At 39.7% G+C, this 12051-nt stretch overlaps 1 protein-coding gene across 12 annotated transcripts in view; it reads left to right on the top strand.

The window, feature by feature from the left end:
- Positions 1-12051, top strand: part of PDLIM5 (PDZ and LIM domain 5) — a 128558-nt gene that overhangs the window by 79503 nt on the left and 37004 nt on the right. For 3 of the 12 annotated variants that reach the window (XM_075751592.1, XM_075751587.1, XM_075751588.1), the window contains exons 8-14: positions 2015-2044; positions 4540-4656; positions 7949-8077; positions 8450-8644; positions 9372-9458; positions 10243-10398; positions 11247-11378. The exons of 3 other annotated variants lie outside the window; for them this stretch is intronic. In XM_075751592.1, the coding sequence (XP_075607707.1) occupies positions 2015-2044; positions 4540-4656; positions 7949-8077; positions 8450-8644; positions 9372-9458; positions 10243-10398; positions 11247-11378 (846 nt within the window). Of the gene's footprint in view, positions 1-358; positions 1374-2014; positions 2045-4539; positions 4657-7948; positions 8078-8449; positions 8645-9371; positions 9459-10242; positions 10399-11246; positions 11379-12051 lie in introns of those variants that run through there. 6 more of the 12 variants (XM_075751599.1, XM_075751598.1, XM_075751591.1 and 3 more) reach the window with 5 other exon arrangements.

Raw genomic sequence — 12051 nt, 5'->3', positions numbered from 1 at the left:
GTGTTTTTCTTTCCCTAAATCTAACCAGGCATTTTTGATTTGCGGGCGTGGATGAGATTGAAGGGCATAGCTGGAAGGTATTACCATTCTGGACTGCGAACAAGGGTCAGCTGTCTCCTTGCTGTGGGATAAGCGTTGTTCAAAAGGGGGAGCAAGCAGCGGCTAAATCAAACGGTTCTTGCAGTCGGTGGCAGTTTTTCTACTGACTTTGCCTAACACGGGATCCAAGTTTTTGACAGAGAGGAAAGCAATGTGCAGATAGGAATAGTGCATGGAGATTGCATGCTCGCTTGTGAAACTGCTTAAGACAAACTCTCTTTCTCTTCCTTATTTTTTCTTCTATCGCTTCTTTCCACAGGGAAAAGGTTCCCATCCACGTCTTTAGCCCCAAATATACAAAATTACGTGACTGGCACCACGAAGTCTCAGCACGTGTTCTTAATGTCCAGTGATTTTACCCAAGTTGCAAAAGCAAAATGCAAACACTTAAACACTTCCTTCCTTTCTTCTTTTTCATCTGCTTTGCAAAAAAAAAAAAAACCCCACAAAAAACCCTTTCACTAGCCTTACTGCGAGAGAAATTCTAGCCTTTTCTATACTTTTCTAGCACTTTCCTACTGATGTGTAAAAAATGAGATGAAAATGTTTTTGTGCTAATCACTAGTTGATAAAACATACATATTTAAAACAGAACAACTTGGGTGACTGAATCTCCCAGTGCGGGGGAGGCGATGGCTGTTGCAGCTCTTTTTTTGCCTTAAAGGAGTCATTTGCATTGCTGAGTTTGAGTTACTGTAGGTTTTTAGAAAGCAGAAAATTATGAACAAAAGAATAAGAAATTACATTAGTTTGATTTTTGGGGCTGAGGAAAGAAGACGAAGAGGGACTGTATGCGCTTATTTCAAACTCTTGTACTTACCAGGGTAATTATCTTGGATTTCACTAGACTTTTCAGTAGGTCAGTTTTAGAGTGGTTGTAAATGTTTTACAAAGTAGAGCAAGAAGACAGACTACTTCCAAGCAATTAAAAAATAAAATATATTTCTAATGTTGCAAATCAAAGTGCAAGCTCACTATAAAGATTCTGCTGCTTAAACTAGTAATATGTTCATATTGTGGAAAAGTTAGAAAAAAATTGAGCAGAATGTTGCTGTGTACCTGTAAGAGCTTCAACACACATCCTCTAACAAGAACAAGATAAGACGGTAGTATTTATTTATTTCTGAGTGAAACTCATAGGCTTTCTTGTGTTTATAAAAGCTTCATGGCCCTATGGTTCTCCTGTAAAATAATGTATTATAGTAGCTACACATTCATTAATTTATGCTTTCTGGAGCTTGAAGAGTATTTTAATAAAAGTTGCTTTTATCTTAGCTCTGTCTGTTTTTCTTCCGAGTCTCTCTGACTCCTTGAATAGTCTTCTCATGCACGGAGCTGTAACTTCATTGCACCTTCACAGATTATAGTAAGAGAAACAATCTGAGTTATACAAAGCTATCACAGTAGTTCCTGATCACGTTAAAAATGCGGTGTGTGTTTGTGGTGTCAAAATCGACATGAGACTTGCTTGCGGAAATCAATAAAATGATTGACCTTTGCGGGGGGCTGCAGGAGTAAGAATTCTACTAAGTAGAGCTCGCTCTCAGCTTTTTCAATGTTTATTGAGTCACAGAAGTTTCAAAGCTCAAAGGTGAACTGTAAAGCACATATAAAAGCCCAGTCTTTCCTAATTGCTTAATGTGAACTGTTGCAATTGGCTTGTAGCTTGTGCAGCTGACCTACGCGCTTTTCTGATGGAATTGGTCCTGTGAACAGATCGATGTCCACTGCAAACACTTCTGCAGTCTGGGGGCGGGGCGGGGGGGGGGGGTTGGCCTTTTTTCATTGCACAACTTGGAAAACTGAAAGGAATGGAGACCTTTGGAGGCATTGTGAGCTTGTGTTTCCTTTTCAGATGGTTTATACGGCCATACAGTACAGCAGTAGCTTACAATACTTGTCATTTTATCTCTAGGAAAAGCCAAACAGAAAATGGAGACTTCAGGTAATAGCCAAGTTATCCAACACTAACAATCACCAATGTGGATGCCTAACAATGCACAGCATAAAGTACAATAGATTTGCACCGGTAATGATGGACCAAGGCATATCACGTCTTACACACCTTTTGGGTTAACTCTGTAGGGACAGTAGGGGAAAATACTCACTGTAATAATTTCACTAAAGACTGTTTTGATGGAAGTGCCAATCAGTTTGATTCCCCCCTGCCCCCTCAATGTGTTACTCGGTAGTGAGTACTGTGTTACTAAACCCAAGCGTGTTACTGAGTGCACATACACCACAATATAATAATTTGATAGAATACTGGCTGTTCAAGGAGGAATGTGAAGTACTGTATTAAAATTGTGTTGCTGGGTTTAAAGACTTTTTCATGAATGGAAAGGAAGGTGGGAGTTTCAAAGGACATTAGTGCAATGAAAACTATGAAAGGTTACCACTTAGACTCTCTGTAAAGTTTTCTTCACAAGGGCAGAATGGTTTCACCTTCAAGTATTTTTAGGTTTTGGCGATGTCCCTAGGTAATGAGAATGTCTTCACGTTGGTATTTAATTTACTGTTATGTTTAGCTATCTTACCAGCTCTTATCCCTTTGAAGGGTGAGTTGCTTTAGTGAGAAATGGAAGAAAAAGGCCTCTCTAAATAATCCAAAGTATAGAAGCTTCTGTTTTGATGAAAATTAAACATAGATAGTCATAGAGTATCCATTGAGGATATGAGAATAGTTCAAGAAAGGCTACCAAAATTATTTCCTATAAATATAGTAATAAATCACTAGTTTCAAAAATGTTTTATGAATGTGTGAAATAAATTTCATTTACTGCTTTAAAGATGCCTCTCTTTGCCCAGTATCCCCATTGCACAACACTTGTTCATGTTAAATTTTGGACTTTGTTACTGCTTCCAAAACAATGGACTGCTTTTCCATTTGCACGTGGATAACATGGCAATCATCTGATTGTGCTTACATCTGATTTTTGAAAAAATACATGTAAGACATCACCTAGAAGGATGAATATGACAAACAATGGCATAGAAACTTCTCTTCCATCAGTAATATGGATATATATTCCAAATTAATAATATTCAACTTTTGAGGCATTGCCCAAGACAAATGTCCCGTGGATTTTTTATTGTTTATCCCTAAACTGTAACCCACTAGGGATTTTTGTGTGGATAAAATAGATTTTTCTTTTCAGCAGCTGGAAGGAAATAAAGCCCTCACTGAAATGTTTAAATGGCAACTCTTAAGCCAGTTACTTAAATCTTAGAAAGGCAAAGTCTAGCCTTTGTGTAAAGTTTATTTATGTGTTTTGGTAACTGATTAGTTCTAACTCTGGAGCGCCCTATTTCCAAGTATGTTTTAATGTTCACTTTTAACCACCTCCTTTTGAGCAACCAGGTACAGGATTTGGTTTTGGTTTTAAGTTGTAGAGTCAGTTCATTGTCCTGAGTGAAGATGTGTCTAGATTTTCCAGATTGGTAGTTTAGCTAATCCATAGCCACTGGAAAATTTGTCCCACTCTTGGTCAGTCCTGAAACAACCTGTCATAAATCATGTATTTATTCTGCCCCCCCCCCGCCATGATCTGTAAATCGTACCTGCAGATCCACCTAATGGAATAGGAGCTGTACTAATCTGAATAAAAACTCCTTAGCTACCCAGACACTGGAGATCCCACCTGTACCAGAATTTCCATCCACACCTTTACCACCTGCGATGTCTGCTCCCTGCTCATTCCTAAGTCTGTTCAGTAATTTTCAGCACTTAAGGCTCCTTTACTTTATTAAGATACTTAATTCTGCATGTTAATACATATTAAAAAGAAAAAGGTAGCAATGACTACCCCTTTGGCTAATTTAGTCTGCTCATAACTTGTAGCTGTGATTTCCCTCTACCTTGTAGTTCACTTTTATTTTTGTGTATCACAGTGAGATGTCTGGCAGGTACTTTTCTTCAAGTAGAGGGCTTTAATACAACATTTTCTAGATTTTTTTTTTTTCCTATCACAACTGAAAAAAAGTATATGGAAAAAATATTGAGAAATACATAGTCTAACCTTCAAAAAACTAACACCCTAAAAAGATGCAGCAAAAAGTGTATAAAACTTTGGGAGTGAATCCCACTGGCACTTGTGTCTGTTTCTTTTCCAGTGTTTCCTAAAAGTTTTCCATCTCATAATGTAATACTAAATATATGTGTTCCATCTTTATAAATGTAAAATACTACTTGGCCTTCTGAGTTTATAAGCAGCAGGACACTTCTCAACCTTCACTAAAAGCGTAACACTTCCTAAGTGTATTGTGCCTCATTTTATCCCCCTATTCGTATTTTGCTGTAAACTCCACTTTTTTTTTTTCCCTTCTTCAATTTACTAACACTTTCATGCACAGTGTCTCCTGTTCAGCATACCATTTCAACGTGGATTAAAAACCTCTTTCTCTGTGTGTCTCCGTTTGGTTTTATTACTGTGAATGGAGTGAAAACGGTGCTAGACCAGAACCTGCAGCCGCTGTTTTGCCAGTAGCAGAGTCCTCCCCTGGCAGTGTCCCCTCTCCCAGGCTCTCTGAACACACTGCCGCAGCAACTCCTGGGAGGTAAATCATTTGGAGGGAGTTTCGATTCAGTTAATGATCTATCTATACTGTTCTAGCCTAGAATTTGTCTGTCTGGGGGGAGGGAGGGTTGTCTGTCATTCACCTAAAATAGACTTTATTATTCTGCCATTACTAAGGATTTTCCTGGTAGTGGTAGGAGGGGGAAGGAGAAGAGAAATGAAATAAAGCTGAGCAGATTCATGAACAGTCTTGTGGATACCAGTTAAAATAAGCCACAATATCTAGTGTGTGTCAATGCAGTGTCAGTGGGCATCCCCTCTGTCACTTGGATGGAGTAACTTTTCAGCGGTCTCAACATCTCAAATGTGAATTCAGCTTTCCTCAACACACAGAAAAGTGCCTTTACAAATACAAAAAAAGTTTTTAAAAAAATGTTTGGTGCTATGATGCAATCAAAGAAAACTAGATGATTATCTCGCAAATTTCCTGTCATTGGCCTTGGATAGCTTCACTGGCACATATCTTGGCAGACTGGTGATGTTTTGGAGGTCATCTATGGGTGCTAGGCAGAGACTGCAATTTTGGATGTAAGACAGGGACGGTAGTTTGGAGGGTTATGATGCTGTTACTGAAGGTCAGTAATGTTTTCTCATGGTTTGTGTTCTCATGGTTTGTCCATAGTGCAGGAGTGTTGTTTAATTCCAGGGAGCTAGAGTTCATTACACAAGCACAAAGTTACAACATGAAACAAAGCTGCTCCCTTAAAAATGAGAATTGAATGAACAGTGCCTGGTCCTGCCAGGCCCCTAGACATGGTCTTGTCCTTGTGAAAAGAATGCAGGAATATACTATTGCCCATACCTGTGCATGCTTTCTGCAACTTGAAAATCTAATACTAAGATTTGGGATCGACAGATTCCCCTTTAAAGCAATAGTGTCAACCAGCTGAAAGAGAAGAGGCAAAACCTCACCACAAAATACTTCTGGTTTTGTTGCACTGTCTTTTGCAGGCTTTTTTGATGTCTGGGGGAAGAGAGTACCTTCATGAGCTAACGAGGTTAGTCAGGAAGGGATGGTGGTGATGACAAAGGTTTGCTTGGACAGCAGGCTGGTACCTTTGTGGCAGCCTTTGGTTTGAGGCAATGCAGGAAAGATTTGGTTGTGATGGTTTCAGACGCCCATTCTCTTAAATCCCAGGAAGCAGATGGAGTGAGTAGTTTTGAGTGACCAAAAATGAAAAATACACACAAAAAGTGTATGGCAATACTCACGGTGAGGTTTTTTTTTCAGTAAGCAGAAAACCTGGGATGAAAAAGGCGGGAGGAAAAGTACTACTTCAATAATTGATTTTCACATCTATCAATGAAATTCTAGCATGATTGCACCTACTGAGCTGCAGATGCCTTGCAGATAATGCTACAACTACCGTGTTCTGAGAACCAAGGAGTTCTTTCTAAATCCTAGCTCTGTATCTGTGTCCAGGAGAGGAAATTTAAATCTACTCTTACTCCAGGCCTATGGCTTCAAGTTTGTGATTTGGCAAAATGAACCTAGCAAGAGAGCAGCTTTAAAATGAGCCACAGGAAATCAGAAAGGACAGCTACGTTCATGGTGGTTCAGGATGAGAGCCTATGTATTGACACAAATAGTCAAAAAAGTAGATGAGTATTTTCTACTCAACAAGGATGGAAATCTGAGCAGCTTCTGCAGAGCTGTGGAAGGAAGGTTTAGCATTGAGTGTGGGAAGGAGAACATAAATTGACAAAGTTATGTAGTCTTGATTCTGTCCTGAAATGAGAGGTCATCAGCATAGCAACTACATTTGGTGTTCATGTTTTGTTACTGAGCAGATATCACTGCTTTTATAACACTCTCTTGGGTGGGAAATACACCCAAAGCTGATCTCCAAAACCCCTTTTTTTTATGAAATGGCAGCTATCAGAAATCTGTACGGAGCAATTGGTGCGTGCCATGTCAGACTTTTAGTAAAGCAGAATTGGGCCATCCAAAGGTCAGTAGACTTGTTTTTGCCACTAAAGCCCCATGTTTGTTTTTTGATGACTGGCATAGGTCTTGATTTTCATAATCGACTCTGTCTTTTCTTGGCTGAAGCTCTGTGATTTGTACCACCCACTACAGAACCACCAAGAAGGAGAAAGAACTTGCTGTGAAATGTATGAAGGATCTGGATTTGATTACTGGATTAAAGTTAGGTTCACTGCTCATAAGGCAGACTTCATAATATAAAGCATAATGCTTTTTTATTGTAGTTTTAGTTCTTTACTGAAAGCCTAAACTAGTCATATAGTAATATAGCCAACTACTGTAATTTATAGTGTATTATTACTCAATTTCATATATGCAATATCCTCCTATAAGTTTAACAGTAAAATGTTTAAGAGCAATTACAAGCTTTTCAGAAAGTTGCAAAAAGTAATCTTAAATAGTCATCCTGGAAATTTAGACCATGTAAACCATGGAATCTGGCACTTCCTGAGAAATGCATAACTAACATAAGGTGAATCCAGTGCCAGCAAGTCTTTAGACTTCTCTTTCATATACATGCTTTTTACAGTCATACAGACCTATTTTCATCTTTTCTTTTAATGGAATTATTCCTGATAGTCATAAATATAGAGAGTTAGTATTAAATAGTAGGTATTAATCCTGATTTTTGTTGAGTACCTTCTGATTAGGGGACAGTCAAGAATATTCTCTGCAGAAATTGTAATCTCAGTAATTTCTTACTCCTTTTCTAGCTACTGCCAAAGCAATTGAAAAATGGAAATATAACGAGTATATACGAATAAGATTTGGAGTCAGCTTTCTCTTTGCTTGCTCTCCCTTTGGAGCATATACCCAGTGTGGTTTATCCCCCCTTCTCCTCACCTTCAAGGCCCTTTTTATGACTTACAAAGATGCTGTATGAAGTTTTGAAGAACTTCAGGGCAATTCCAGGAAAGGGCATAGTCCCTGCATACCCTTTTTTTTTTTTTTTTTTTGTGAATTGTTGTAACTGCTGCTGTACTCTTCTCAACTCATCCAGATCTCCTTTTTGGCAGGTTTGATGCTTCTGCATCAGTTTTCCTAAGCAACTTCCCTCAATTGTAGCCGTCGTCCAAAAAGGAATTTGCAAAGACAGGAGTTGCTCATTTAATTGGCAAATGAGCATCAGGTTAGGGAGAAGAGATCTCAGACTGACTGAACAAAAACTGACAGATCTTTTATGGTTTCTTGGTTTGATGATGAGCAAGAAGTAGTAAATTATGGGGGGGAAATATTGCTTTCCTGTGGTGAATGCTACTTGTCCTTCTACTTTCTTTTACTTCAGAGAACTTCCATTTGAGAACCCGTCGGAAGCCTTATCAAAGTGTGCACCTCACCCCCCTGCAATTGTTCAGGTTTTAAATACCAGCAGCCAAGTAGCCACAGTATCTAAAGAGTCATCTACTTACACTAGGTAGAGTTTCTAATATACTGGTTGTGCTCTTGTTCAAGTTTGTTGTCTATTTTTTGAGTATCTGCTTTACACTACCCAAATAGTTTGGGTTTTGTGGTTAAACAAGCCTGAAGCTCTCAAGCTTCAGCTGTAAAAATGCCCCAAAGAACCAGTTTCAGCATGGTCTGATTCCTAGAGGATGAGTATTTGGTTCCTAGGGAAGAAAAAAAAAAAAAACCCACCTTCACATGCTGCTCAATTGTTCTTACAAAAGATGCAAGAACACCAGCTGGAAAGCATTGTCCATTACTGTTTGGTATTTTTAATCAAATGAGAGATTTCTTCTCCATATGTTTTCTCTTTATAATTACTTGTAAAATTAACATTGACTAGGAAAATAACTGTGGAGTTGCCTGCTCCAGATGCAGAAAGCTTTTTGACAGCTCATAAAGCACCTCCTCTCCCCGCGAAATGCGCTGTGGCCACGCAGACCTCTGAGCTCCCCTTGCCCACCGCTCCAGCCGTGCAGCCGCCTTCTGCAGCCCCGCCAGTGGAAACGGCGCCCGGGCTGCCTCCCGCTCCGACCAGGTATATCCGAGCCAGCTGTGTTATAAAGGCATGATCAGAAACTATAATTTTACATATGATTTAATCTAATTTTTATTATTACTTTTTTAAATGATGATGCTGTCATGATAGAGCAGCTTACAGGTGTCTCCTGACCCTCATGCTGCTCTGGAAATTTGCATAGCAATTAGAAATTTGAGTAGCTTTTAGACAAAAGTTAGAAGAATAATTCAAAAATTAAGGTAGCCCTTAGATGGAGACAGGGAAACCATTCATGGGTAGGAGATCCAGTTGGAAGGTGACTTTGTCAAAAACTGGTGACGTGGGGTGAATATGCAGTGTCAAAGTTTGGAAGAAGGCTTCTGGGGAGAGGCACAGCAGAGTGTGCATAATGTATGATGCTTTGAAATTCCCTGTTTTACTCACTTGGCTTTCAAGGGTTAGTCACTCTCGCTATAAAATGTGTATTTTTGAATTGTCCAGTAGCGTGAAGTTTTTGGAGAAGAATGCAAGCATTAACTTGTGTAGTGGCAGGACATCCAGTATATAGTGTTTACCAATAGGGAAGGAAAGTGCTTCCCTCAGCAATTAGCACTCTGGGATATTAAACCATACCTGTTTTGGTGTTTTGGTTTTGTTTTTTTTAAATGGGTAAGATCCTTAAAAATCCTTAAATAAACTCCTTCTGAGCTTTAGTTGGCATAATAAGTGTTTGATTAATGACTCTTCTCTTGCTGCTTTTGGGCAGGCATGAAGCATCTCTGCCTACTTGTGAAACAAATTCTTTCAGTAAAATCTCAAGCTGTCAGTCTAAGTCATCTGTAAGTCATACAAGGTAAATCTTTTAACGTATATCTACAGTAGACTGTTAGCTAGGTGCAAGCAAGCTTTTCAGGCAGTGTGTTTGCATTTAAATCTGAGAAGTGATATAAAGTATAGTTGTGTAAGTGTTTGGAGTGTTTTGTTGATTTCTGAAATGATTTAAAAAAATACACAGCAATTCTGCGGATAACCTTGAAATTTTAAAATAAGAGCTTGAGTTACAGATTCACCAGTGTAGAAATTATTTTGGAGCCAGTCTGTTTTTTCACCTTTTTTTTGCCTGTTCACATTCCTTCCAACCCAGATAATAAGTAGGGAAAATGAAAAGGGGGTGAGGATTACGTTGAATTTTGTAAAGGTGGCTAAAAAAACACCTGCTGAAGTTATACCAGCAAATATTCCAAAGTTTTCCATGTTTATTATTTATTATGAAAAAGAGGAGAAGCTGAATGATCTTCAGGGTGCTTTCTGTCAGCACCACGGAGACTTAGATGGATCCACATGGAGTGTCCTGGAGTTCAGTGAGAATGGCCCAGGGGTGCGAGGCAGAGTCTGGGACGGGGAATTTGAAGTCTGATAGATACCGAATGCTGACTTGATGAGGGAAAAGTTTCATTTGTGGGTGAAATTAAAATGGCTGGTTTCTACATTATTATTCTAGTGGCTAATACGTTGCCCGATGTCTCTGGGAGCTGAGAACCTACAATAACTTTCCAGTGGTTAATGCGGTCTGGTATTGTACTGTGTCTCTGTCAATCTTTCCTGCTTTCTCTGTTTTCCCCTCTGTTGGCTCAAAGCTTCCATGCTAGGAACGTGCTGCTGGAAAATCCTTTGGGAAGTCTGCCCAAGGTTGGACCTGCTTCTCTTCCCATTCTTTCTCCTTTCAAGCAGAGATCAAAAATCAAGAGCATGGCTGCTGCTGCCGTGTCTGCTGCCATTGCTGTCCGGGCCAGGTAGTTACCAACTTTAAAAGGAACACTTTATAGCTTGGTTTAAGAAGGTTCAAGCTCACGCAAGAATAATCAGTCCCTGGCACAGTTACAAAATCAGCTTTTTCGCAATAGCGTGGTGGGCAAGTTATTAAACTATGTCCAAGGCCCCCATGCCCTATTTTTAGCTTAGCTCCAGACTGCTGCTCTGAACCTTGGTGAGCAATTCTACCTTTCTGATCCTCATGATATGTGTTTTACGGTTCAGTCAGTAAACTAACTGTAAATAACAATCGTTACATGGATGGCAAAGAATAATCTGTGTCTTTGAGTAACTTTTGGATGCTTGAAGACAATAACTCTGAGTTCCATCTAAATCTTTACTGCATTGCATTTTATAAAGGCTTACTTAGACCAATGGTCTCAAGTTTTTTGATCATGCATTCGTATCAGTAAAATTTTTTGAGCATGCAATATATGTGTATTTATGTATTTCTAAATTATATAAATGTTCTAATCTACTAGGATGTCATTATAAAACATGCACAAACCCAGAAATTAAAAAAGGGTGAAATAAACACTATTTTCAGAATATTTTCTATTTTTACTTTATTAATGGTAAAAATAAAAAAAAAATCTTCTCACACCCCAGTGGGTTGTCTTGTGCACCCCCTGTGGTGTGCCACCTCCACTCTGGGGACTGCTTATTTAGACGTAATTTCTACATCTGTTATCCTAGGTTCAATTTCTCCATACTGCTGCAGAACTTACAGGCTTTTCAAAAGGGTTTTTGGGTTTTTAGTGGTCCCAGCCAACTTGAACTTTGTTTGGTCACCTAGTTTGTTTACACCATATTTTTAAACGCTTGCTAGACTCTCCGAACCTAGTGTCTACCGCTCTCTCTTGGATGCCCTGCTCATCACGCCTGTCACTAAGCCTCCTCTGCCGGCCATCAGGCCCTCCAGGAAGTCCACAAGTGCTCTGGAGTTGCAAAAGAGCAAGAGGTATCGTCTGAGTGCGGTGCATGGTTGGCACTTAGGACTTGCAAGAAACTGGCTTCTCCTTCAAAGCCTGTTTCTGTTGCCTGCACGCTTGAAGCAGTCTGCTTGTTGTGGTCTTTGGCACGAGGTCACCAACCCCAAACCCTACCGGTTTCACCTCTGCAGAACTAATCTTCACCCTGGTCCTGCTGATGGCGTTAGTGCAAGTCCACCCTGCTAAGCAAAGGTTTCTGCACTGGCATCGGGTGCCCATCTGAGGCGCACGGTGCTGTTTGTGTTGTGTCACGAACCCCCGAGGGAGGCACTGTCACTCAGAGTAACTGGAGAAGAAACAAGATATTCTGGCTTGAAACCTCTGTCCAGGTGAATTATTTGCAACAGTTGCTTGAGCAAGTAAGCGGCGTGTTAGGCTGCGAGGCTGCTCCGGGAACAAAGAGCTGCTATTTTTCAAAGCTCACTTTTCATGTTTAAAATCAAATAACTGCATGCGGTACAGCAAGTAACTATTTTGAAAATTATTTGCTGTCTAGGCCCTTTGTTCCAGAGCTGATTCTATTCAGTGCACAGGACTTACTGTTCTCGCTTCCTGACCGCAGCTACGTTAACTCTCGCTTCCGTGGAAAGCTGCTTTTATGTCATTGACTTCAGTCTCAAAGGCAGAAATCTATTTGGTTAT

This window comes from Balearica regulorum, chromosome 4 (assembly GCF_011004875.1).
Source record: "Balearica regulorum gibbericeps isolate bBalReg1 chromosome 4, bBalReg1.pri, whole genome shotgun sequence".
Classification (NCBI taxonomy): Eukaryota; Metazoa; Chordata; class Aves; order Gruiformes; family Gruidae; genus Balearica; species Balearica regulorum.
The sequence above is the reverse complement of the archived record's forward strand: the minus strand, read 5'-3'. Positions and strand labels throughout refer to the sequence as shown.